We start from the raw sequence: 27,613 nt of genomic DNA on the forward strand, positions 1-27,613 counted from the left end.
TCTCCTCAAGCAAACACTAGCTGTAGACATTCATCCCTCTGCCTGCCTCATTCACAGCAAACAGGAGCTGTGTTTGTTTTTTAGATAAGCAACTCCCGGAGCCCTGAGTTCACAACAAAACAAAGAGAGGCATCATAACAAAACAAAGAGAGTAATTTAGTTAAAAGCATTATGGGAAAATTCCGGAAAAGCGTAGTAAGATTAATCACTGTTTACACTTGCACTCCAGCGCTGCATCACCAGCGCTGCAATAGTTATACCCAAGGCAGAGCAGGAGTACAGCCAGCGCTGCAGCCAGGGAGATGCAGCACTGTATGTGCCGTGCAAGTGTGGACAGTGACTAAGTTGCAGCACTGTAAAGCCTCCACCAGCGCTGCAACTCTCCAGTGTAGCCAAGCCCTCAGTGATTTTTCAGGGCTTGGCTACACTTACAAATTTTCAGCGCTGCAGCAGGGTGTGAAAACACACCCTCTGCAGCGCTGCAAATTGCAGCACTACAAAGCGCCAGTGTAGTCAAAGCCCCAGCGCTGGGAGCCGCGCTCCCAGCGCTGTCCGTTATTCCCCACAGGCAGGTGGAGTACGGACAGCGCTGGGAGAGTTTTCTCCCAGCGCTGGCGCTTTGACTACACTTAGCGCTTCAAAGCGCTGCCGTGGCAGCGCTGCCGCGGCAGCGCTTTGAAGTTTAAGTGTAGCCATAGCCTCAGTTGGGTGGCTTAACCAAAACATCTGAAAAAGAAATTTGGGTCATTTCAAACCAAAACTGATTTTTTCCCCTTGCCAAAACAAAAAATTATGTGTGTCAAACACAATTGTGAACATTGTTTGGAAGAGACACGTCAAAATGAACCAGTCAGACGTCTTTGAATTTCCCCCCCTCATTTTTTTATTCGGCCAGAACGGATCGTCAAATTCAACCCGAATTCACAAATAGTTTTGGTCTCCTGGAAACTGAATTTTTCGGCAAGTTTACTATTCAACCACATTTTTTCCCCCAGCTCTACTGGAAATGTTACACTCTCCTAGTGTGAGTTGTCAGATGCCGGCATAGAGGGGGCCCCCGTCCCTGACAGTCAGGACCTGCTCATGCTGACCAGTCAAACTGTGTCAGAATCCCATTGAGGCTCCAGCCAAGTTCAAACAGCCTTTAAGCACTGGTTTTAAAATGGGTGTAAGCTGGGGATCTTCTAACACAACTTTGCCCTGACGTAGACAGGGACTAAAAGCCTGCTCTCTGCAAGATGCATGGTGTCTTTCCCTTGATTTCAGTGTGATTGAGGGGCATTCAACGCCTTTCAGGCAGTGCCCAGCACCTTGCAGGATTGGGTCCATATGAGAATGGACTGGAAAAGGGAGAGAGGGAGAGGGGAAAGGATGCCACCAAAGCCCATTAAAAGCTAAATTTCACAGAGAGGCACATTTCTGTGTGACCTGGTTATGCCCTGGAAAAGGTGTGGGCACCCACACATGCTCACAGAGCCATTTACAGTTCTGGCTCCTTGACTCATTGGCCAGCCTGTGATGGGAAATACAAAGTGTTTAGCAGTACGGGATCAGACTGAGCACAGGCCTGGAGCCAACCAGCTCAAGCACAAATGTCTTTATTGTACACGAGATAACAATATGGCATTCTCCCCGAGAGCCAAATACCAGCAGCACGAAGTACACAAGAGGCCTTAGGCCTCGCAGACACATCCAGCTCAAGCTTTGCGGACAGTCGGATAATTACACATTTGTAGCAGACGCAGGGAGCATTGGGGAAATCCTCTCAATTTAAACTCTGTTGGTCTTGATCTCTAGAGAGGTCTGTGCGGCCTGTTCAGAGACGCGTGGGAAATGCCCAACTCCTGCAGGGTGGCAGAGTCTCTACCACAGTGACCAATATCTGATTCACACAAAAATGAAATGAGCCCCCTCCCTTACCTTGGGGGATGTTTGATTTGGTTTTCGATTTGTGGAGCCTCTGCCCATGGGGATTCCCTGTCTCCCTGCTTTACATCCCCCACAGTTCCTGCTCCTTGCTGCAGCTGGCACTATTCCATCCAAGGAGCCTCATCCAGAATCTCTCAACACCACTCCCTGATCACAGCCAGCCCTTAAGCACAGGCCATAGGGAACAATCCTGCTTTTGCTCTAGAGTGCTGCTCTGGGGGAATCTAACAGGGCTCCTCCACCTCTCATGTCTGTGATTCAGGCTGTCCAGGTGGGGTCCTGCAAGTTCCGCAATCCGTACAGCAGCCCCAACTCCCTCTCTGGCAGCAAACCCAGAAGGGATAGGGAACTAGTCCCCCATTCCCCCGAACTCTATTCTCCCTGCTCCAGCAACAAGAGTGGAGAAGGAGCAGCATGGGGCCCATTGCTGCTTGGAACCCATCCTGGCTCTAAGAAGTGGGAGATGCTATTGAGTGACACAAGGCATTCCTGCCTTGGAGGCTGAGCCTGCTGCCTCCACACCAGGCACAGCCCCTGACTGACCAGGGGAGTGAGGGACATTTTGTTTTATGCCTGGTTTGGGAAGAAAGGACCCATCCGTTCTGAAGATCTTCAGTTCAATGTAGTAAGACCCTGCTCACCTAGCAGTGAGTGGGGCGCTGGCCTGGATGGAAGGGAAGATGAGCTGCTGCTGCTTAGGGGATTTTTGGGTAGTTCAGTCCCCATGTTCATCCCCTCCCAGAACTTTCCTCACTCAATCCATTTCTTTTATTAGAATGAATTGGAATCAATCTCCGCTGGCTACCCGCTCTCACCAGAAAAGGGGCCACAATCCTCCCTCTTTCCCTCTTCCTTACCCAACTGGAGGGTCACACAGGATGTATTTGCCCTTCTTGAGAAGAACAAGACTCTCCTTAGCAAACCCCATGACCGTGTTCCTTATCTCTTGCTCCCATCCCCTCAGAGAAGTTATTGGCCAAAGAGCAAGTAACCACAATAAAGCTCCCCTAGAATCGGCACAGGTGAGTTAAATTCCATGCAGTCAGGATGGGAACAAAGATCAGAAGAGGAAAGAGTATGTTATAGACCTGAAGAGTTGACTGCCCACCTATCTAGATTTATCCTTTAGAGGCAGAGAACAATATTGGGAGACTACAGTGCGGTCATGGGATGTGTGTGCTTACACTGGTGTACGTAATTAGAGAAATAACTGTGTCTCTATATGGGGTTGCCTGCATGTGTATCAGCTAGTGTGGATGTAGGTGAATGTGTGTGCATGTCAATGGGTTTTGTGTACTTATATATACACACATGCCTACAAATGTGTGCATGGTTTCTGAAGAATGTTTTGTAGTTGTATGTGTGATTGTGTGTAGCCGCATGGAGGTGTGCAGCTGTGTGGATGAGTGTGTGATTATGAGGATGTGAATTAGTTCCTTTGCGCCGTTTGTGGTCTCTGTAGGAGTGCTTATGAAACAGTGTGTGGTTGTAATGTTTCTGCTACATGACACACATCCACAACAGTCACTTGCTCCTTGTTTAACACGCAGCTTAAGACTTTCCTGACCGTCTCCTGGGACTCCTTTGTCAGTGTAATCCCCAGCACTTAGCTGATCCATGTCCCTCTAATAGGTGAAAGTACCTCGCAGTCTCTGGAGAGATAGAGCTGTATTTGCCAAATATGGACATTTTTGTTTTAATTGGTAATATTATCATTATCCTTAAGCAGCTGCATTTTCTCAGAGCGACCTCCCATTCTCTTCCTCTACACACATCTGTCTTTGTGCACGCTGGCTTGTTTGGAGGAATCTTTAAAAAGCCACCTGTGTGATATTCCCTAATGAACATGCAGATTGATGGACACAGAGGGAGACTGAAGGAGCAGCATGGGGGACGCAGGCTCAACTATCTACAGATCAGGTGTTAGGAGCAGCAGCTTTGCTCAACTGCGTGAAATCCCTTGAAGCAGTACAATCACTATCTGCCAGAGGGTCTGATTTTGTTTGCAAATATATAGAGACAGCTTGTCAAGGCCCCAGCATCCAGTTCCTGAATATTCATAGGTCGGCCAAGCAGCACAGCTCACTGGAGGCAGGTTGGGACTTCACCAAAAAGTCCAGAGGATCTTAGCAAGGCAGGAGTTCCCTCACTAATGCTTGTGAGTTTGTTCCTCAGGCACTTTGAAGGCTGCTTTGCTGAGCAGTTCCTTGTCTTTTTGCTTCTGGAATTTAAGCATAGGCCTCGGTAAGCTCAGTTTTCTAGCCCTCTCCCCCTTTTTTTTAAATAGTATTTTAAAAAAGTTCAAGTCTTAAAGCAAGAGGGTCCATATCAGCTTCTTTCCCAGAACCAATGGTCAAACAGTAAGGACCCAATTGAGATCCTTTTGCTAAAGGCTGGCATGGCGTTCAGTGCCAATAAAATACCTTCCAAAGGCTTCTCTCTTTTCATGTCTCCCTCTCTTTCCCTTTTCCCTCCAAGAGGAGCCCAATGTTTTGTGTGAAATTAAAAGGAATTCCCAAGTCGTTCCTCAGTGGACCAAGCAACCAGTATGCAGAAGCTCTTAGATCCAGGGTAGATTGAATGCAGAGCCCTGTAATGAGAGAGGACTCGACTGTGAGTCTCCAAAGTGGAAACCTGTAGTCCGTGTGCTTCACTGAGAGCAGTCAAAAGCTACTTCTTATCCACTGCCCTCCTTACTTTGTGTCATTCCCAGAAAAGACCCCCAAAGCCATCTTCTGGTGTGACCACAGAGTCCCTAGTGAACAGCGACAGTCACAGGCAGAGAGTGTGGGGAAAAATCCTCCAGAAATTGAGTCTGCTGAGTGGATTCTGGTGCAAGCTTTAGGCACACACTGGCCTCTGTTGCGCTGTTGTTGTTGATGGAACTATTGTTGCGGAACTGCTCCTTGGCAGGACGGATGGCCACCATGAACTGGCGCTTGAAGGTCTCACTCAGGGCAATGTAGAGGAAGGGGTTGAGGCAGCTGTTGGCATAGCCCAAGCTAATGGCGAAGTTATAGGCATAGAAGAAGGCAACAGAAGGCGTGTCAATGCCGAGATGCACCAGCTGGAGGATGTAGAAAGGGGCCCAGCAAATGAAAAAGGCAGAGCAGATAGCAACTGCCATGCGGGTGACTTTCTTGGTACGTACCTGGAGGCTCCTCTGGGGAAGGGGGACCACAGTGGTAGCCATGTGCTGGAGGATCTTAAAATAAACAACACAGATGACAATCAGTGGGATAGCAAAGGCCAGCATGAACTGGTAGAGCGTGAACCAGTAGACATCAGTCTCGGGGTTGGGAAGCAAGAGAGCACAGCGGACAGTCCCATCCTCCAGAGGCATCAGGCCTGCATACATCCACACGGGAATGATGGTCAGGAAGGAAAGGAGCCACACCAAGCAGATTACTGAGGCCGCTACACATGGTGTCCGGACATAGGTGGATTTCAGAGGGTAGACGGTTGCCAGGTAACGGTCAAGGGTCATCACTGTCAGGATGTTGGTGCTGGTGATCTGGCTGTTGGTGTCCAAGGCAGTGATGATGGTGCACAAAGGAGCGCCGAAATACCAGGCGCCGTTACCAAGGAGCTGGTGGATGAGGAAAGGCATGCCCAGCAGGAAGAGGAGATCCACGATGGAGAGGTTGAAAATGAAGATGTCGGGCACGGTCTGCTTGCACCTCAGCTTCTTCTTCTTGACAATGGTGTAGATAACGATGAGATTCCCGACAATGCCCAGGAAACAGATGATGCCGAACAGGCTAGGCATGATCACATTGGTGTAGGGGGCTGCCCTTTCTGCCACTGCCAAAACAAACCAGAGCCATGAGTCTTAACAGCCTGGGCTTCATCCCCCACTGTGCCAATACCCCTGTGTAGCTGGATTTCTCCTCAGCTCAGAGACAGGTTTAAGGAATTCTGAAATTGTGTGGATACTAAAGTGGGAGTAACTTACACCTTTTCCTGCCCTGCCCAATGCACATGGCATACCAGCTTAGTTTCACATTTACATCCACTTTGCCATATAAGCATCCCCATAATGAAAACCACTGCAAACTTTTTTTCTGGCAATCCAGTTGAAGAAAATTGTTGATGCCCGTGACCCAACAGAGATGGGGATGAGGGGTTTGGGGTGCAGGAGGAGGCTCTGGGTTTGAGGGGGCTCCAGGCTGGGGCAGGGGTTTGGGGTGCAGGAAGGGGCTCTGGGTTTGGGAGGAGGCTCAGGGCTGAGGCAGGGGATTGGGACATGGGGTTTGGGGCATGGGCTTACCTCAGGCAGCTCTCGGTCAGTGGCACAGTGAGGGTGCTAAGGCAGGCTTCCTGCCTGTCCTGGCACCGCAGACTGCGCTGCGCCCCGGAAGCGGCCAGCAGCAGGTCCAGCTCCTAGGCAGAGGCTCGCAAGCAGCACCACGTGGCTCTCGCCCACAGGCACCACCTCCTCCCCCCGCTCCCTGTGTCCCCCCGTCTAGGAGCTGGACCTGCTGCTGGCCACTTCTGGGGTGCAGCGTGGGGTAGGGACTAGCCTGCCTTAGCTGGGCAGCACCACCGATGGGACTTTTAATGGCCCAGTCGGCGGTTCTGACCAGAGCCACCGCAACCCAGTGCCTTACATTCAGTGACCCAGTACTGGGTCACGACCTGCGGTTTGAAAACCACTGCCATAATGTACCTCAGTCCTGACTTGAAACAGCTATGCCAATGTACCTCAGCTCTGACCTACCTCCTGCAAGAGATCTCTAAAGCTTCTCCTAAATACTAAGGCCAAGGTTTTCAAAAGTGGAGGCCTAAAATTAGGCCCCTGAGTCCCTATTTAGGCACCTGATTTTCAGTAGTGCTGAGAACCCAGCTGAAGTCAATTGAAGCTGCAGCTGCTCAGCACTTGTGGAAAGCATTAGGCCCAGATAACCAAATTAATTTTCACTTGTTATGTTGATAGTCTCTGTAGGTTAATGGCCCAATGGCCAATGCCAACTCACACCTGATTTCTCTCAGGGCTGCCCAGAAGGGGGGGGGCAAGTGGGGCAATTTGCCCCAGGTCCCGCAGGGGCCCCCATGAGACTTTTTCAGGGCCCCTGGAGCGGGATCCTTCACTCGCTCCGGGGGGCCCAGAAAACTCTCACGGGGCACGGGGCCCTGGGCCATCTTCTGCTCCAGGGCTTCGGCGGCAATTTGGCGGTGGGGGGTCCTTCTGTTCTGGGACCTGCCGCCGAAGTGCCCCGAAGACCCATGGCAGGGGGTCCTTCCACCCCGGGACCCGCCACCAAAGTGCTGGGTCTTCGGTGGCAATTCGGCGGCAGGTGGCCCCTGCCACCAAAGACCCCAGGCCCCCTGAATCTTCTGGGCGGCCCTGATTTTTCTGCATGACATCCCAAGTCTGAGTTAGTGTTTGCTGAACCTACTGCCTTGTCAGGAAGCACCACAAACCACATGTGCAAAGAGAAGACCACCATCCCCAGCGGACTCAAATCACTTTTTATCTCATTTTTTTTCTCCTATGGGGTATGTTGTTTCCATGGGAAGTCATTGTGTAAATTATTTGTGTGCCTGTTGAAATGATATGCACTGCAGTTTTAGCATCCCCTAAGCCTGTGACTGGCTCTCATTGAATTGCAGATGATTCAAACTGATTTTAATTGGGAACACTTTTCAATTACTCCATTCTTCTGTCTCCTTAACAACTTGTTCCTGCAGGGGTGTAGTGCTGGGAGGAAGTGGGGGACATTTACAGTAGAACCCAGAGAAATAAAAACTAGCAAATACGTCACTAGTGTTCAGTCCCTCTGAACAGCAGATACCCACTCAGGGCCAAGTATTGCCAGTTAAAACTCTTGAGTCCAAACTTTTATCTGTTACATCAGAGTAAATCTGGAGTAACTTGACAGAAGTCAATGGAGTAACTCTCGATTTACACCGAGGGTGGGGTGGGGGTCAGAGCAGGATCAGACCCAGGACTAGCAAAACAGACTTGTTCCACCTCAGTCACGTCATGTTTGCTTTCTAGGGAGCAGAGATGTGACAAGTATGCTTTTGACACTTGGAAGCCTCAGGATGAGTCGTAAACAAAGCGAGGTCGGAACATTTTGAATCTATAGCCATATGCATCCTATCTCAAGCATTCACACAGTTGACAGAACACAGACAATCAGCCACAGATGGGAAGAGCCTTGTCACAGGTAAAGCAGACTGGTTTGCTAAGGATTCATATTTGTATCTCCAGCAAAGACAGCCCCCTGCTGCTTCATCTGCTACTGATTAGAAACTGAAGTGGATGATGAGAATCTGTTTGGCTGATGTCTTAGGAACACTTTGTCCAAACTAATGGAAAATATATCATCCATAAGAAAAAATCCATATGCCTGTGAGATTTTCCTGCTGGCGCCCACCCCCATGTTCAGCTCATAATAGAAATAACTTTGGCACAGGCTGTTTCCAGGGGATTAGTGACCCACTGAGCTTAATGGCCCCTGTCATGGCTGTGGTTGAAGTGTATCAATTCCTCCCAGCTGGTCATTAATCCCCAAGAAAAGCCCAGTGCTCTATGGCTTTAAATAACACTCTGCCATAGGAACACAATTGAGATCTGTTGTTTCTCCCACATTATCAAGCCCACACATCTCCAGAGCATCCAGACTGGCCTCCCTCTTTCCCGGGGCCTTGAGGTGAGAGACTAGAAGAATAAGACTCTCTGTCCAAGCTGCTATATAGTAGCTAGTATGAGATGTGTGTCCTCACCCCACCGCTTCCAGGAACAGGGAGGATTGTGTTATTAAAACACAGGACATTATATTCAGACTCCCAGCCATTAAAATGTACTTTGCTGGTGTACAACTGAGTTTTTTAAAATGCTTGTGGTGGTTTTGTAATGTTTGGTACAAGCACAAATAATCTTATAGCAAAATTAATGTAAGCACAAAGGCCTCACATAAAGGATTATTTATATAACACCTTTCATCCTGAAGGATCCCAAAGAGTTTTGAAAACTTTGTACTTAAAGCACCACTAAAAAGAAGCCAACACTGGGATGGAGGGCAGCATGTATGCAGACAACTGGTGCAGTGTGTACTGAAGGACAGTGGAATGAAGGGGAAATTTTAGCCAATGAGAGAGACTGACAGTTAGTGCAGTGTAGACAGGACCTTAGGGTTTAAGGCCATATTAGTAAGTGTTGCAATGAATTTAGTGTTTATATGCACTAGTGCCCTCCACTGAATAAAATCAGAACTACTCAGCTGTGTGGATTAGACTCTGTACTGCTACCATCTGGAGGAGATTCTCCCTTAGCTCAAGTGAGTAGGGACTTTCAGAGCAGAAGGATCTGAGCTCTGTCTCCATGGCTCCAATGAAAGGCCGAGTGGCCATGCACTGCAGAATTATGACAACTACTTGAATTCTTATATGGCAACAAGATTTGTCACAATTTGGTGTCACTGTCCTTGTTAATGGCTCTACATCTCTTCCTGTGATCCATAATCAGTCAAAACATTCATTCACTTTAGTGCAGGAGAAGGCAACCTATGGCACACACGCCGAAGGCGGCACGCGAGCTGATTTTCAGTGGCACTCACGCTGCCCGGGTCCTGGCCATCGGTCCAGGGGGCTCTGCATTTTAATTTAATTTTAAATGAAGCTTCTTAAACATTTGAAAAACCTTATTTAATTTACTTACAACAATAGTTTAGTTATATATTAAAGACTTATAGAAAGAGATCTTCTAAAAATGTTAAAATGGATTACTGGCACGCAAAACCTTAAATTAGAGTGAATAAATTAAGACTCAGCACACCACTTCTGAAAGGTTGCCGACCCCTGCTTTAGTGGAAGTTTTGCCTGAATGAGGATCACAGGACCTGGCCTACAGAGCTTTATCTCTAAGGTGAGAATGTACTTGTAACAAACATATCCAAATACGTATTAAACTGTCTTTTAGTGTGTTTGCTAACGAAGGACTTAAAGTGAAGCATTCAGTGAATAAAGGTGACAGTGTCATCCACCTTCTGAAATAAGGAGTTAGATCCTCAGCTGGTGTAAATATTCATTGCTCTATTGCAGTAGTTCTCCAGCTTATTTGATCGGGTCTCCCTTATTTGTATCTGTAGTCATTTATGTCCCCTCCCCTAGTACGTATACCGCCACCCAGCTCTGACGGCAGAGGGGAGAACAGTAGCTGCTGGCCAGATGCCCAGCTCTGAAGGCAGCTCTGTGCCAGTAGCAGCATAGAAGTAAGTGTGGCCATGTGAAAAGTGATATTTGTAAATATTTACTTTTCACAGCAGACTTAGTGCCCCATTGCCACCCTTCTGCGCTGCCACCCTGGGGCTGACAGCTGGAGTCCCACCACCTCCAGGTGAGGGATTGGGAAGGAGCGGGGAGAAGGAGAGCCAAGCCTGGGCTGCCTCCCATTGAAGGACAGAGATCTTAAAAAGAAACACCCACAAGCAGCTTGCACCTCCCTTGGCACTTTCCTGCACCTCCCCTGGGAGGCAGCCCCCCTAGTTTGAGAACCGCTGCTTCTATTGATATCGGTGTCAGATCCTCAGCTGCTATAGATCCTTGTAGTTCCATTGAAGTCACTGGAACCTCACCAATGTACACTACTGAGCACCTGGCTTAATGGGCTTCTTCACAGGATAAACCATATTGGCTTACGACTATAAGGTGGTAGCAGGGTCCAAGGGATAAAGCAAAGGTCCCACGACCTGGGTTTTGCTCCCAGCATTACCAGGTTCCCTTTGTGATCCCAGCCAAACCGCTTACCTTCTCTGTGCCTCATTTCCCAGCTGTAACACTGAGATGACACTTCCCCTCCACTGTGAAATGCTTTTGAGAGCTAGGGCTGAAACTGCTAGGAATTCTGATGATTATTGCCTTAGGCTCAGAATGCAGTGGAAGAATTTCAACTGGCTATTACTAAGTTTAGAATAAAAAATAATAAGGCTGAACCCAGAGGGTTCCGGACTTGCCCTGGAGGGAGGAGCCTTCTCACTGGATGCAGTCCCTCGCGCTACGCCTATGGTTAATTGAAAGGGAGCTTTGCTGGGAACTTTGCAAGCTGCCGCATTCAACTTCTCCCTCCCTTCGCACTCTGAACGGAGCCCCCCGGCGGGGTCCAGAGAGCGGCCCCCAGTGGAGCCGGGAGACCAGCGCGGGAGCTGTCCAGCCCAGCTGGTTCTGAAGTGTAAATTTCACCAACCTGCCGCGTGTCTAACTGGGGTGGGGACGTGGGGGGACGGACGAGGGAGGGGAACTGGAGCGGAGAGCTCAGCCCTGTTCCCCGAGGGTTACGGGGCAGGCCAGGCAGAGGCGCTAAAGCAGAATCTCCCCTCGGTCCAGGCTCAGGACATCTTGGAGCCGGTTCCGTTTCAAGCCCGGAGAGTGCAGGGCGTGTCGGTGGGGCCAGCGCTGGGCTCCCCCAAACCTCCGCGTACCGGTAGCCGGCGCCAGTCAAAGCAGCAACAAGAGATCCCCTTGCCAGAGGCTTCCCTGCCCACCTGTCCCAGCCCATCCCGCGGGGTCTGCTGCTGCTCTCAGCCCCGCCGGTCCCCCGGCCCGCACTTACCGGACCCGTTCCTGGGAGCCCAGGCGGAGCAGTTCCTTGGGCACAGGGGCAGGGAGTTCTCCGAGGCCATCTGGCATCTAGGAGGGGAGCCACGAGGCGAACCTCAGCCCGATTCCTCGCCTTGCCTGGACGCCTGCCCGCTCCCCGGCATCGCTCTGCGGGCCGCGGGGCGTGGGAGAGGGAAGGGGCCGGCGGCAGGCGGGGCAGGGTCCCTTGGGCAAGTTGGCAGGGAGCCGCCTCCAGGGGACTTCGCTGGCCGCCGGGCTGGGCGGCTGGAGCCGATGTTCCGGGCGCTGCACGGCTCTGGCGGCTGCGGGCATGAACTTGGCTGCTTCGGTCCCGGCTCCGGAGAGAGCTGCGGGGGAAGCCGAGCCTGCAGCCCCTAGCGGCGGGCGCCGCGTCAGCCTCCAGCGCCGCTCCCCTGCGGCCGCCGCTGGATCAGCCCCGCATTCACTGCCGCCGCCGCCGCCGCCGCAGCGCGCTGGCTGCCCGGGAGGAGCGGCGGCCGGGGCTGGTCTCCCGCCCCCTCCCCGGGGCGCTCAGCGCCGCAGCACTGACATCAAAGGGCAGCTGACGCCGGCCGCCACGCACGCGTTCACACACAGCGCCGCCGAGAGCCGGGGGTCCTGCCCAGGAGCCAGCGAGCCGGCCAGGCAGCCGCTTCCTCCCGCAACGGGACTCTGCCCCGGCAGGCGGGGGAAGGGGAGCGGGGCAGTGTCTTAGCCCTCCCCTGTGGCAAACCTCGCTGGGCTTTGGATCAGGCGGGGGGGAGGGATGGGGGGGGAGGAACCAGCTCCCCCATGGGGCATATCCAGGGCCGGATTAACCTTTTGTGGGCCTCCATGGAGGCAATGGGAACAGCGCGGGGAGGTCCGTCCCTGGAGTGAGGGGCCAGCCAGAGGCAATGGGGCATGGCATGGCAGGGGCGGCCTCGCTCCGCCCAAGGCGAGGGCACTGTTTACAAACTGGCAGTTGCCGGACGCACAGCGGCCTGCCCAGCCCTGTGCTTCCCCTCAGGGGAAGGCCCATGCCACACCACACAGCCCCACCCCCGCCCAACACCTCCCGACTCCCTACGTCCAGAGGCCCCCTGGACCCACTATGCCCAGTGCCCTCCCGACCCGCCCACAAATGTACAGCGCCCTGCACAACACCACCCCTGCCCACAGCCCCACCACAACTGCCCAGCACCCCCCCACACACAGAACCCCCACTCCCTAGTGCCCCAACACACACAGATCCTCCCCGCCCCTTCACAGCCCAGCACCGCCCCCATACTGCCCACAGACCCACTCCCCTAACCCCTGCCTCCCAGCTACACTCACCGGCCGTGCTGGGAGGCAACTGTGTCTGCCGGCTGAACCGGCAGCGCAGCCAGGCCTGGTCCCAGTGCCGGTCCTAGAGTCAGGAATCGCTCCATCCTCTCGGGAGTGGCGCGATCAGCCAGGCCAGGACCTGCCCCGGCCAGGGTCCCTCAAGACGCACTTCCCTGGAGGGGCCCAGTCAAGCCCTCCACACTGTCTTCCCTCCCACACACACATCTGGCTGAGACTGGCCAGGCTTCTGCACCAATCCCAGGCGGCTCAGCTTCGGGGAGACAGGTGGGGCCCCACAGGTGGTAGGAAGCAGAGACTCCTCAGAGCCAGAGGTGCTCTGGGGTCTGGACAGGGGGCTGAGAGGAGCAAGGGGGTGGGGGTGGGGGCAAGGGGCAGAGAGGAGCCCTTGGCCAGCTGGTGGGCGGGCCGAGAGGAGCAAGTGGTGGGCAGGGGGAGCCAGCAGGGTCTTGGGGCACAGTGTAAGCAGAACAGGCCGGGGCCCCTTCTGAGCATGGGCCCGGCTCCATGGAGCCACTGTAAACCAGTCACTGTGCATATCTTCTCCATTCTCCTTGTGTATTTCCCCTCTCCCCACACTCCTCCCACTCCCAGGACTGACCCCCAGCTAGGACATGGTCCCAAATACAAGGAATTAGCACGATTCCCAAACTTTCCCACACTGGGTCCCTCTAGGGCTCCCTCTCATCTAGCTGGGATTCCTCCCCACCCCTTTACCAACTGGAGAAGGGCAGAGTAGTCAGGAGTGCCTGACATTGGTTCATGACCCTCCTCAGAGGTCATGAACCCCAGTAGACAAACCCTAAATTAGCACATGGTGCCACCTCCGAGTTCCCCTTCCTGGAGCTGAAATCCTATAGAGATGGTTCTGCTCAGCCCAGTCAGACACATACATCACTAGCCATGGATTTTGGTGTATTGTCAATGAGCCCCATGGATTGAGGTTGAGCTCAGCAGTGCTCCTTTGGTTGTAATGAGTCATTTTCTGGCCACCAGTGAGAGTTTGATGTGATTAGTTTTTGTCTTTTCGATTGTTCTGCTTTCCCGGCGGCAAACGGGCAATATAGATTTCTCTCTCTCACACACACACAAAGTCCTTTCATTAGTGAGTCAGAGCAAGCACCACTAACAGATCTGAGAGAGCGCTGCTGTGGGCTGTCAAGACACCAGATAAATTACCCACCAAAAAGAGTGTAAACACCAGTTTCATCCTCTGATCCCCCTCAGCTTCCTCTGACTCAGGCTGCATGTTTCATTCCACGTTTGAGATAGTTCTTCTTGTAATCAATTCAACATTTATTATTGAGTTATTTATTTATTTGATTCCTGAACCTGGAATTATTTTTTTTTAGACTTTAATTTTAGCTTTCGCTCTTTCCACGTACCATTGTGAGGGCTGAGATCAGCAGAGTAGTTGCTTTTCAAAAGTGCTGTGCACCCACAACCTTAGTTGAAGTCAGTGAGAGCTGCAGGGACTCAGCATCTCTTAAAATCAGGCCCTTGGTGTGCACTTCTCATGACTCATACATGGATTGTCATTTCAGCAGAGTTTGACCCTAGCACTGCAGCTCGGCCCTCCAACCACTTAAGTTAAAGGAGTATATTACCATTAGCTAGCAGCAGCAGTAGGCTGTTATCCTCTAGTGGATTAGCCACTAACAGGGAGATGTGACACTTGCATTGTCGATGTGTTATGCACACAGAAGGACTGGAGGCAGGAAGTGGCAAATTCTCCACTGACGTTTTACTGGTGTGAATGAGTGGAGAATTTGACCCAAGATGTTTCTCAGCAGTGGGATACCCATGGGATATGAGAATGTGTGGAATCAGTGAACCTTATGGAAAAGTGACATTGTCCAGAAGGTAGATATGTTTCTTTAAACAGCTTTTGCCACACCCAGTTTTAAAGTCTGTATTACTTTTCCCAGGGGAGGAAGTTGCTTTCTGCACAGACACCAGTTTTTCCCCAAAGTGGAAGTTTGACATTTAAGATTCAGCAGGTTTCCAAAGCAAAGCATTATTTTGGCACTTACACCTCTAACATTATTGTTCACTTGTAAAACAGTTGCAGCATTAAAGGAAAACTGCAATACAATTTCTCAGATACCTGAGGCATGATAGACCACAATGCCAATATCCCCCAATCAGGGGCGGCTCTAGAAATGAAATCTCTTCCCGCGGCTCCGGTTGAGCTCCCGCCGGCATGCCTGCGGCAGGTCCACCGGAGCCGCGGGAAGACGGGACCCGCCGCAGTCATGCCTGCGGCAGGTCCGCTCGTTCCGGGCTCCGGTGGACCTGCCGCAGGCATGCCGGCGGGAGCTCAACCGGAGCCAAATGCCGCCCCCCCGGGAAACGGCCGCCCCAAGCGCCTGCTTGGCGCGCTGGGGTCTAGAGCCGCCCCTGCCCCCAATGTACAAGTGGAATGGACTTATCTTTCTGTAATCTGATACTCTGCACTTCGGATTCACTTTATCATCAACATCATAATTTTATGGTATTATTCCACATTGTATTATTCATCATTTCTCTTTAGGCCTCAGCAACATTGGGACCCTATTGTGCTAAATAAGCCCTGTACAAACATACAGTAAAAGGCAACCTCTGCCCCAGTGGATTTATAGTCTAAAGGACAAGCCATAGCAGGTGGATTAAACCAATGGGGAAGAGAGGATGGGATAACAAAACAATCAGATGTGTTAGCATAGACTAGCTGCATGCACAATTCATAGCCCATCAGTAGAAGCAATAGGAGTAATCAACTCACCACCTGCCTGGCCATTGTGAGACAGCAGTTTTCTGTGTGCATTATGCCAGTTTATCTAAATTCGGATCCTGCAGGCAAAACTGCCATTGAAATCAGTTGTAGAAGTTGGAAATGTAGTATAAGTGTTAAACTAACCACTTTGTCTAATTGCAATGAAAATTGAGTCACTAACTCACAGTGAAAATGTGCCTTACATTAAAAGAGAGAGTAATTAACAACCAAACAGGGCGGAGGGGGGGGCTGCCATCTTGCTAGTTTAATGAAGTAGGTTAAGGCACAGGAAATGGAGGAAAGCCACTTGAATGCATAAGAAAGGTGGAGACTTCCAAAGTTGTTGAAAGGCAAATTCTATTACTGGGAGACAAATCTGTTTGCTTTAACAACAGTTTAACACTGAAAGTCTCTTGCATTCCAGTGATGAGTTGCATTTCCTGTGTCTCTTCCTGTGTCCCTGTCTTATGCAGTATGAGCAAAACTGCAGCAAGCCCTGGGGAAGATGCTGGCACAATCCACTGTTACAAAACTATTATAACAGTCTCTCCAACTGGTTTTGCAAATGAATTTTTAAATTCATTCTTACTTAGTAAATATTTACTTAATACCTAGATACTGCTCTGATTGGCACTCTATACACTAGCTAAGGGCCTAACCCTGCAAATCCTCATGTACATAATTAGCCCACTGGCATCACTATTCATGCAAGTCAGAGTTTTCAGGACTGTGCTTGATGGCATTAATACTAATCACAACCATTTTCCTTTAAACTGATCAAATGAGCACTGTGGGTAAAATTCAGTCCTGTGCAGAAAACCAGCACAAGGGCTATGCACCACTTGCATGTCAAAATCAGACTTATATGGTTCATTGGCCCTCAGTACAGGGTTGAATTTCACCGTTTGAGCTGGTGGTATTTAGCAATCTCTGTGTAATAGTCATATTTTGCACTTTTACAGCCCCTTCTAGCCAAGAATCTCAAAGCACTGCACAACCATTCATTCATGTAGCCACTCTCACCCTGGGAAGTAGATAAGCATTATCACACTCATTTGACAGATGAGACAAGTGAGACACAGAGAAGTTAAGTAACTTGCACAAAGCCATGCAGTGAGTCTGTGGCAGAGCAAAGTGCAAACCCTGTGTTCCTAACTCCAGGTCTGCCCTTAGCTACAATACCATCTTCCCTCATCTTGTGTTTTTGTGCATTCCTAATGAACTTTGCAGAGTGAATTAATTTTTTTCTCGGCTGGTCAATAAAATAACCTGTATACACATACATATCCCTTTACAAGCCCGGATACTGGCTAATTGGTCACTTCAAACTTCTTTTTAACTGAGCTGAATGTCAAACGGGGCATTCATCTGAACCTAGAAAATCACTTCTTCTCTCACTGCCACTTTCTTGCCATTGAAATGAAAGATTAAAACTGGCTGGTCAGCCCGTTAGTAATTCTAGTCTCAGACTGCTAATTTGAGGCTTTGATCTTTATGCCCTGCTTCCCCTGGCTGATTGCAGCGAGCCAAAGGCCAAGGCAAGTGGCTTCTGCAGCTTTCTTTTCCTTGTTAAAGATTAAAGAATCCCAAAGACAAAAGAGCAGCCAAAAATAACAAGGAGGGACAAGTAGCTCTCCACATTGCGCAGGGAAGTGGAGAGGCTCCTGGCACCGGCCTGCCATGGCTGTAACTGTCTCAATAAGGTCAGGGATATGGATCTGTGCTCAGCAAATGGACACATTCCACTGTTATGATAAGAAATTCCAGGGTTGTTCCAGTATCTGGTATCAACAGCAAGGAGCCCTGAGGGAGGCAGGTACCGCCTCAGGGTAGAATGCTAGTTACTTCCCATTTATAAGAACAGATAGGGCAAGGAGGCAGCTGCAGTTTTAAATGCTGCAAAGTCCAGAAATGAAAAAGTTTGGGGTTGAATAGTAACTCATCTACAGCTGCGTGCACAAGGCCCTATTTTCCCTTCACTTACCGCACCATACTTCTACTGCCTCCCGTGGATTTACCCTCCTGATTTACACCAGTAAGTCAGAGGTGTAATAAGTCCATCTGAGCAACTCCCATCAACATTATTTGGAGAGGTGGGTGCAGATCTGAAGGCAGAAATGGGCCCATTGCATATGACATATATCAGCATCACTATTAGTCCACAATACTAGATGGGCAAGTTCCCCTTCTCGCTTACCGTAGGGCGTACCCATTGACTTTGATAGGGTCACACCAGTGAGAGACTTTGAAAGGAGAATTTGGGCCCATGAGTGTAATGTGGACAGGTTAAGGTTACCAGGGTAGACTTAGCCTCTGTATTTCCTGTAACTATAGCCTTATCGTTATGTTAACATGTGGTGGTGTTTTTAGCTTGGAAGTGAAGTGACTAACATTCAACACTGCTGCAATCAATACCTGCCTCTCTTGGGGCTTATGTCTTGATCCAAGCTCTCCTTCAGGCATCATATGGGGGATTGTCTGCATTCACAGCAGCCTGACATTCAAACCTTACCCTTTAGTGTCCGAGATTTCATGGGAGCAGAGAGCTGCTCTCTCTGTATAACTGCTCATAAAGGGTCACTTCAGCAATAAATGCAGCCAGCCATAATATGTTGTCACACTTACCTTCTCCCTGAGCAGTGAATACAAATTGCTTGCTGCCTGCTAACTAGCAATAAAACCCGTAGTTGATCAGCTGTGTCCTCTTCTTGCATGGGGCAATTGGAGGATGCATGTTAGGACTCATCAGGTCACATTGCAAGGCCAGCCCTACGCGGATTAGTGCCCAGCTTGGAATTGTTCCCCCATGTCAATAAAACAGATTCCTCCATCATTCCCCCTATCCCTGGTTTGCCTCCCGTCTACCATTTCCCCTAGGGCAAACTGACATATCTTTCTTGCCTTCCCTTTGCTAGGGCAGGGAGTACATCGTCAGGCTGGCCTGCCTTTTGCCACCCCCCTGCCCTCCTAGGGATGGAAAAATCCCCAGAGCATCAAACCTTCTGGCCAGCCAGCTAGTTTCATGGTCTCTGGACAAACCTTCTGGGCATCTTCTGAATCTGCCTGGCCTGTCTATCGCTACTTGCACTCCTGGGATAAGGTACCAGTGTACAGAGGGGTTTCTCATGGGCTTGTGTCCTCAGAAGAAGTCCTTCCCAAATCACCATACCCTTAACATGGCACCTATGCCCAAACCAACCCCTGCCTATCAGAGTTTATAGTTGCTCCTTAGGGTCCCGCTGATTTCACAGTAACTTTTAGCTCTCTTAACTTTTAGCTTTAGCTCTCAGAGTGCTTTTCCTTGCTAGAACTTGATAGGGGAATGTAAGTGTCATCCCTGTTTTACCAATGGGGAATGCACAGCAAGAAGAGATGACTTGTCCAAGGACACACAGCAAGTCATTGGCAGTGCTGGAATTCAAAAGTGCCCTAACCACTGGACTGTGCTGCCTCCCAGTGCATGGCCCTGATTCTCCACTCTGTCCAAGCTGTGCTCATCTGAGGGTGGCCACAGGCACTGGCTTCCTTATCCATGGTCACCTGTCTCCAGAGGAAGTTAGAGCAGAAGGTGGCCAAAAGGTCTGGAATGGATCTCACAGCAGAGGAGAATCAGGTGTAGTGATCCCATCCATGCCCTGATCCCAGAACACCTCTGACACAGCCCATCCCTGCCTTTATACTGGGGGGCAGGGAGCGGCTGGTATAGTTGCTTCTGCCTGCTTTCCATCAGTAGACAGTTCCCCAACGCAAGGGGACAGCTCTGTCAATTTAAGGCCACTTTGCACCACTGACATGGCATACAGAGACCAGAGACTCTAGCCCTGACTCAGGAGCCACACTTTCCTTTATGAAGAGCAGCTCGGCAGTGAGGAAAAACTTAGCCAATTAAATCCAGCTTCTGAAAAGACTTTCTAAGCCGTGCTAGGGGGATAACAAAGCAAAAACCCTCTCTATAATCCCACTCTTTCATCTCCCAGGAGCTCCTTCCCGTCCTTTCTTTTTTGTGTGTGTCTCGATTGTGAAGAGAAATGAGAAATAATTTCCACTTAAAAAATCCCAAACAACCAATCTCTGCAAAAGCCAGGCTGGAGGGAGCTGAAAGGATAGAGGTTTTAATGAAGCCTCACTGGGAGCTCTTCCAGCCTGCATCATTAGTCTGAAGGATCCACTTCATGTACACTCACTCAGGGATGATTCAAGCAAAATTGGGGCCCCTTGCAAAGCTATTCAGTTGGGGTCTGATCCAACACCCATTGCGCTGAGTGGAAAGATTCCCACTGACCTCAAAGGGCTTTGGATGGGGCCAGTTGGCCCAAAGACCAACAGTCATTGTGTGACCTTCCGGCCACCACCTTCCCCAGCTCCTGTGTCGTGCCAGCTGGTAGGGGTGGGCAATTCAGGCCCATGAGGAAAATAGCTTTTGTATCCAAAGTGGGGGAAGCTAAAGAGGGGTAAAATGCAATGTGCCCCAGCCAGGACTGCGATGAAGGGAGAAGTGTCCAGTTCTTCAGGGGACACAAGTTATCTCCCCAGAGCTCCCTGTCAATATGAAGCAGCTGGTGCCTCACACTTTATGGCTCTAGAGCAGCGTTTCTCAAATGCAGCCACCAGTGACTTTTTTTGTGGCCACAATAGCCTCCTGGGGAGTGACTGGGGAGGGGCAAAGCAGCAACCCCTCCCCTTCTTATTGCTCCTGTATACACCTTGGTGTTTGCTGGCACCGCCTCTGGAGACATATGGGACACAATGCTGGAGGAACCTTGGACTCCGCAAGAAGCCAGTGAGTTCCTGACCCACCTTCCCAAGGCGGCAGGGCTCCGGCCATGAGGCCTTGGGCTTTGGCCATGGGGCGGCAGGGCTCAGCATCCACCCCCAATCGCCCTGGCCCCCGCTGCCTCCCCCGCATCCAGTGCTTAATTTGTGCTGGGGCTGAGCCCAGGCATCCATAGGCTTGGCAGGTCATAGCCAAGGCACCTCTGGGCTTGCCGCGTCAGTTAGCAGTCCCAGCGCAGGCAGCGGGAGGCTTATGTTATTAATGTCACTTTTCACAGCCTCCCAGCTAGCTAGCAAGTCTGCACTAGTGTATGTGCATATTTTTTTCTAAAGTTAATTACGTATTTTAGGGAAAAATGTCAGAGCGGCCACCAGCAAGAGTTGGTGGCTGCACTCTGAGGCCACCAAAAGAATTTGTCATGAGCCCCCCTGTTCTAGAGAATGAGCAGCAACTTCCCACTAGCAATCCTTCCTGTCCCTGGTAGAGTGCAGGTTGCACAGCAGCCCCTGACGAGCACCTCCTCCTCTCCGCGTTTCCCAGAGCCACTGACACGTCCACAGGCACTGATCAGTGGCTCTCTCACGCTCCAGGAAAAGGTTAGCGGCTGGTAGTTCATTCAATGTCTAATTCAAAGATCATTAAGTAGGGACCTGTGAAGGGAGACAATGCCTGGGAAGGAAGGGGCAGGTAGGAAAGGAACATGACTGAAGAGAGTGTGGGTGAAGGGGAGAAAGGTGCAGTGGGGATGAGTGCTCCGAGGATGGAAGCGGAGGAGACCGGAGCATGATGGATGCTAGTGTGGGAGATGGGAACTTGTGAAACAGGTGCATGTCAGCAAGGTCCAGATGGCAGAACTCGCTCTTCAAGGCTGACGCCTCCGATAACGCCCTGTGTCTGTATCTAGTGCCCATATTTCCCTTTGTCTCAAGCCAGCCCAGATATGCATGTTTCCTGAGCTTGGCAGATAAAGGAAGCTGCTTCATTATCAGCAGGCCTGGAGAATGGGGGTCACGTGAGGCAGGCGCACTGCGAGTTAATCTACTTTGCTCCAGCATGATGGATGGCACTAATCTAGTCTGTGTGCATGCTAGACAAAAAATAGATTAGCCCCTGCCTGGTTGACACTGCAAGAGGTTGACACTCCCAATGAGGTGGGACATGCTCCAAAGCCCTGGAATAACCCTGTGAACACTGGGCTAAGTGATGGCGATTCCAGCAGTGCTGAGGTGCAGGGCTGCAGTGGTGGGGGCTAGAGGCATTGTGGTTGCTTTGGACAGAGGCAAGCAGAATTCTGCCTGAGCACCGTGGGGAGCATGCTTTGAGGAAGCTCCTTAAAACTAGTGCCACATGCGCTGGTCCCAGTGCCAGCCACCAGGCACTATGGGGGACAAGGAGTTTGCCCTCCACCCCGCATGGATGTGCCTCCTTTTTGGGGTGCACAACTCCCACTGTCGTGTTTGCCACCCCCTGCTGCTCAGGGAGTGCTGGCTGCAGCATTCTTGCGTCCTCTCCTCTGTGAGGTGCACTGAGGTGTGTGTGTGTGTGAGAGTCAGGCATAGTGAAGCCATTTATTGGCTCATTGTCTGTGCTTCCATTGCCTCCTGTAGTTACTGGGAGCTCCCTGTCCATGGGTCCATCATCTCCTTACAGTCACTGCAAGCTCCCTCTCTGTGGCTCTGTTGTCTCCTTATAGTCACAGTGCACTCCCTGTCAATAGCTCCATTGCCTCCCTGCTGTCGCTGTGGGCCCCTGTTGGTGCTCTCAGCCTCTCCCCTTGGCCGTCTCATGGCCCAAGGAGCTGAGCAGTGACATGCATTTGTGAAGTGACATTTCAAATGTTTTTGGGATGTGCCCAGGGAACATTAATGAGGCCCCTGGAGTTCCCGAGCTGCTGCCTGGAACCTCCACGTTGTTCTCCAGTAGCTGCAGTGACTCTTGGGATGATTTAGGCCACTGCACAGTGTCTCTGACTGTTTAGTTCCTTTACAGTCGCTAGGAGAGCTGGTTTCCTGGGTATCTGATTGCAGCCTTTTGCTAAACAGAGAGATTGAGCCACGCTCATACCAGAGGATTCCCTTGAGTCGATTATGGTCTGAATGCAAGCTGGGTCTCAGCTTCCTGAGCCTGACTTATGTGGCAGGCAGTGCCCAAGAGTCACTGGACCTCATGAGCCTTCCATTAAAATTGAAGGCACAACTGCCCTCCGCTGCTGTGAGAGCAGGATCAGGCCCACTCAATCGAAACAGGGACTAGAGGCGTTAACAGGTTATTTAGGCCAGTGAGGATAATGCCAGCTGCACATTCCCTGTGGAAGGCCCAGGGAAGAAATTCAGGCCTGCAGTAAGCAAGTGAAACGCCTGCCAAACCACTCCAAGGCCTTTCCCTGGCCTTGTTTCTTGTTTAAAGGTGGCCCAGGGGCTGACTAAGGAAAACCCAGATGGGCACTTTCTCCTTAACTACCTTTGCCATGTATTCCCAGAGCATCCACTCCTGTCCCTGCTTCTCACTTAAAGGTGGCATGGTGCCTGCTCAGGGTAACTCCAGGCATGCCTTCCCCTCAGGGATTCTGAGAGACAGATCTCTCTATTGAAAGTGACTCCGGTGGCATATTTGCTCCCTGCTGGGTGGCTGCTGTAGGTTATAATATCTGCTGACACTCAAACAAGCCATGTTTTCATATGACTAATTACTCCTTGCCTCCTAACGGGAGCCGATAAGCCTCCAAAGTGCCTCATGAAAACGGAATCAGGAGTGCAAGCCAGCGGCTTATGGAATAACAAACAGCATAGGGACAGAGCGCGGCTGGCTGCCATGTCGCGGGGTTGGAGCAAGGCACGCTCTTTGTCCCTCCTGCAGACTAATCCGAGTGGAAGGGGAACCCGCCTTTATTATCTGGGTGGCAGATAAATGTCTCTGACCTTCAGCTGATGACTGGTGTGAGTGGATGTGCAGAACCTGCAGGGCTTGCGAACAGACATTTTAGTTTCCCCCTCTCTGCCTCAAGTGCAGAGCCCAACTGACATCAAAGCAACAGAATGTCTAATCCTGTTTTGAATCAGCGCAAGCACATGCAGAGAATGTTAAACAGGGAATCCAGCAGCAGAAAGGAAAAAAAAAAGGATTATCTTTAATTTCCTGAGAGAGCAAGTGAGACAGAGAGAGAGGGAAAGAAAGAAAGAAAGACATAGGGAGAGGAAGAAGTGACTGTACAGACAGATTCACAGATGAGTAGTAGAAGGAGAAAACCAGGCAGAAGGGAGCAGGAAAATCAGAAAGAGCCAGAGCGCCACAGCAGATGTATTCTGATTGAAAGGTGAGTGTGAGCAGATAGATATCTAGAGCAACATGGAACCAAGTACTGGAGCATGGGAGGTCCGGTCCTTGCCCAGGGGAGATCCTTCATCAGTTACCTGCCAGAGTCCCATGCTCTGAGCTGTAGATCCGCTTAGAATTAATTGCTAATGGGGTTTGGTATGTTTGAGCAGAGTTTCAGAGTCTAATTTCAGCTCCCTCACCCCTTGAAGTGCTGTTAATGCCACAGAACTTGCTTCTGTAGTGAGCTCAGTTAGAGCAGGACACTGGCTGGAGAGAAGTAGAGGGGTAGCCCCATATTGTTTCAGTGCATGGTGAGGGGCAGACTGCAGTGCTGGGTGGAGGGATGTTGTTTGGGGTAGGATGGGGGAATGCTTTTGTTTAAAGAGACTTTGGCTGGGCACTGCCTGAGTAGAGCATCCAAAACCACTGGGAGGTGGATGGGAGCAGCTCCCCATCCTTTTCCCGTCTTTATCAGAGCTGACTAGCTAGCTAGGTTCTTATGCTAGTGCCCATGACTGCAATATTGCCACCGATTCCATACACAGCAACTGCCCAAACTCTGTGCCCTGGTTGGCGTTCAGCAGAGTCCTACAGGGCTTGTGCTAATGGACCTTTGTCTGGCCATAGGGAAGTAGAAAAGCTGGACTGGGGTGCTCAGGCCTCACAGAGTCCAGGCCTACCACATCTGCTCTTGTCATCCTCACGACCAAGCCTGCGAGCAGGGCTGGAGTGCCCTGGCCTCAGTGAGGGAGGGAGTCACAGCTGCCAGACAGACCCAAACGCCCTTCTCCACTGCAAGCATTCAACTTCCAGAAGCAACGCATCCCCCGGCTTGGAAGCCTCCGGTACCTTCTTGTTCACCCCCAGGGGACAGGGAGCAATCAGGGAGCGAGGGCTGCATCCACATGGAAAGTTTTAAAAAAGGGAAAATTCCTGATGTGGGGCCTTTCCTCTGGGATCCAGGTGTTTATTTTTCATAAAAGGGGCTGGACTGACAGCCCCCCTTCCCCTGGGGAGCAGAGCCCTCCCACCCCAGCGCAGGCAGCAGCACGGCAAGCCAATGCTGCCAAGCCAATGTGCCTCACCCCTGACCTGGAGGGACCTACCCTGGGCACAAGTGGGGAATTAAGTTTCCATGCCTGGAACAGAGTGGCTGGCCCCTGTAGGGTATGTCTGTTTAGCATTTTGGTTTGAGCAGGAGCCAGCCTCCCAGCCTGGATGGCCAGACTTGGGCTAACAGGGCTGGTGCTATCGCTCTGAAAATAGCTGGGTAGGCACTATGGCGAAGTTGTGGCTTTGTCTGGACCTTGGGCTCTGAAGCCTAGGGAGGTGGTGGGCTTCATATCCCAAGCTGCATCTTCAAAGTGCTGTCTACACTACCGTTTTTAGAGCACCAGCAGAAACCCCATTAAGCCAAGGATGGAGAGGAGGCTGGCTCCCACTAGAGCCAAACTGCTTGCAGACATATCTCAGGGGACTAGGGCTAGCCAGCCTATTGGCAGGGCCCTTTTGAGATCAAGTGTTTGGGCCTTGGAGAGAGAATTATCAGCCTCAGCTGAGAAGGGTCTGGTGATTACCTAATGAGCACTTTGATTTCTGGGAAGGCTGAAAGAGCTCAGGTTGGAGGGGAGCATTGGAAAGCAGGTTGGTGTTTGTGTCAGGAGGGTTGGGGAAAGGTGGATATATGTTGAACTGTATCATTTTAGAGCTTGCTTGTGCAGTTGGTAACTGGTGCCTGAAGAAAGGGCTTGAACAGACTTGGGGTATGGTGTTAACCCTTCCTGGGCTGGGGGGCAGGCTAGCAGTCTATAATGACCCATTTAATCCTGGGCCTCTGTGCCCATTACTGCTTACTACAGAAGAGAGACTCTTATAAATGCTGCAGCTATAGCTTTGTAAATGTATGTGGCACTATACAAACATGCTCCCTGCCCTGGAGAGCTTGTGAGCTCAGGGACCTTTGGACCTCAATAAGTGTTTTGAAATTGAGTTCAGGGAAGTGGGAATGAGCCCTAAACCCAATGAAACCTACGCATTAGGTAGTGCATGGCAGGGGAACTAGGGAAGGGTGGAGAGTGATGGTCTGGGGAGGGGAAGACTGCAGGAGCAGGTAGTGCCTTGGTAACCAAAAAGAGAGACTTTTATTCACCTGAGAAAGTGACAGAGCAGGATGGAGAGAAGCCTTGAGTGGAGTGTGGAGCGGGGTTGACTAGAGACATGAGTGGAGTGGGATTACATGGGGACTCAAAGGGGAGGATGAGGAGTCTGATGTGGTAGGAGACAAAGCCGCTGAAGGAAAGCTGCCGCAGAGCCATAGGAGACAAAGAAGAGGTGGTTGGCTGATCACTAGGAGCCAGTGTGAGACCTGCAGGACCACCCTGTGACAGGGTTTGGGGAACCCAGCCCCACCTGGAGCAGGTCACTGATTGGATGAAATGCTGCCCTGGGACGCTCAGCAGGAATGTGCTTGGGGCTTGCAGTGGGTTAGGCAGCACTAAGTTTCCCTGGCAGGTGTCCTTCATTACCCTTGCAGTTAATGCTGCCACCTGCTAATTGCCCTGGGAGCCAGCTGGAAGGGCCATAGCCCAACACAACCAGCTCCTTACAGCCCTGGGCTGTAACAGGAGATAATAGGGACTGGATTCTCCTGTTATAAACTGGACACTGTTTCTGCTGGGCTGGAAAGAAAATCATCCCCTAGATATAAACCTCATCAGTCGCATTCAACAGAGTAAATTAAAGTAGCAAACACCAAGCTGCCGTTTGCCCCCTCCAGGCAGATGAGTCATGGTGTAGATGAGTTTGGCTGGAGCTGGAGTTTGTCTTTCTCCCTCATATCAGTGGAGGCAACTTGCGGAAGACCAACAGTCTCACCCCATGGGCAGCATCTGGATGGCTCAAGGGGCTGGCTGGGGATGAAGCAAGAGTTCAGCCTGCACACCCCCCAGCTCTTTCTTCTCCCTCCCGCCCCTGAAAAGCAGTCCTTGCATGTAATAGAGTGCAGCCTTGATTCTGGGCAGCAGCTGTAGGGACTTGAGCTTCTTTAATAAGTGAAGCCCAATTATTGAACCTGGGGGCCTAAGATAGGATGGTTGTCTTTACATTTAGGTGTTCACACTGTCACTGAAGGCAGGTACTGAGCCCCCTACATGCAGATCTAGGTGTCCTTGTGGGGCTCTGGATTTCTGGACTTAGGTGCCCAAGTTCGGTAACTGACTCTCAGCCTGCAGATTACTGAATAACTGGGCAAATGTTTAAAAATGTCCCCCTGGCATCAGCAGCTGCAGCCTGCGAGCAGTCACTGTCTGTTTGAGGATAGAGACAGGAGAAATGAAATGAACAGATACACCCCTCTGGCTCACAATGTGCTATACATTCTGCCTACCCTGCTGCCTTCTGCTCAAATACCGTACTCATGTGGCAGGACCCTTCTGCCTGGATTGTTACAGTAGAGTCAGGATGATGGCATTACAGAGACACATGTGCATACAGGAGATGTATAGCTGAGCTCTATGTATCTGGGCAGCTAGCTTCTTCTGAGGTCAAAGTGCTTTGCAGACAGCGGGCCATGTGCTGCACAGGGTAGTAAGGTGTGTCTGGAAAAGCACCACAATGTAGGGAGAGAAGCAACATCACTGCATTCTCACCTTAGGCAAAAGCCCCCCAATGCAGTGGTGGCTCTGTGGCATTGGGGGTAAAGGGAAGAGGGTGGCTGCAAGGAACAGCTGCTGCTTTCCATGGCATGTTCGTAGGGAGACTTGTATGAACTGTAATGCTCATTCTGAATGCACAGAGTCCACCAGGCTGTCATGGGGAAGAGAGAACCAAGGGAACTATGCAGAGCACCTGAGGTTCCTTGTAGATTCCATGCTGTTGGAGCTATGTGGGTCTCAGGACATGGGGGTATTCTGTTAGCCAATCCTCGCTCCCCTCCCTTGGGGGAATGATCC

At 50.9% G+C, this 27,613-nt stretch overlaps 2 protein-coding genes across 14 annotated transcripts in view; one reads left to right on the forward strand and one right to left on the reverse strand.

Moving 5' to 3' along the window:
* Positions 1-27,613, forward strand: part of CASKIN2 (CASK interacting protein 2) — a 147,985-nt gene that overhangs the window by 39,067 nt on the left and 81,305 nt on the right. For 9 of the 12 annotated variants that reach the window (XR_005588371.1, XM_039500970.1, XM_039500964.1 and 6 more), the window contains one exon: positions 7,931-8,102. The exons of 1 other annotated variant lie outside the window; for it this stretch is intronic. The gene's annotated coding sequence lies outside the window, so the exon portion shown is untranslated. Of the gene's footprint in view, positions 1-7,930; positions 8,103-23,555; positions 23,662-25,162; positions 25,308-27,613 lie in introns of those variants that run through there. 2 more of the 12 variants (XM_039500971.1, XM_039500968.1) reach the window with 2 other exon arrangements.
* On the reverse strand, positions 1,590-11,816 carry LOC120383201 (melanin-concentrating hormone receptor 1-like). 2 transcript variants are annotated; one of them, XM_039500990.1, is made up of 2 exons: positions 11,486-11,816; positions 1,590-5,733 (listed from the first exon to the last, which is right to left on the reverse strand). In XM_039500990.1, exons 1-2 carry the CDS (start codon positions 11,553-11,555, stop codon positions 4,685-4,687), a joined length of 1,119 nt encoding a protein of 372 aa, XP_039356924.1. In that variant the 5' UTR covers positions 11,556-11,816; the 3' UTR covers positions 1,590-4,684. The 2 variants fall into 2 exon arrangements, with proteins under 2 accessions (XP_039356924.1, XP_039356925.1); XM_039500991.1 differs by lacking the exon at positions 11,486-11,816 and adding an exon at positions 6,650-6,689.

This window comes from Mauremys reevesii, linkage group 15 (assembly GCF_016161935.1).
Source record: "Mauremys reevesii isolate NIE-2019 linkage group 15, ASM1616193v1, whole genome shotgun sequence".
In the NCBI taxonomy this organism is placed as follows: domain Eukaryota; kingdom Metazoa; phylum Chordata; order Testudines; family Geoemydidae; genus Mauremys; species Mauremys reevesii.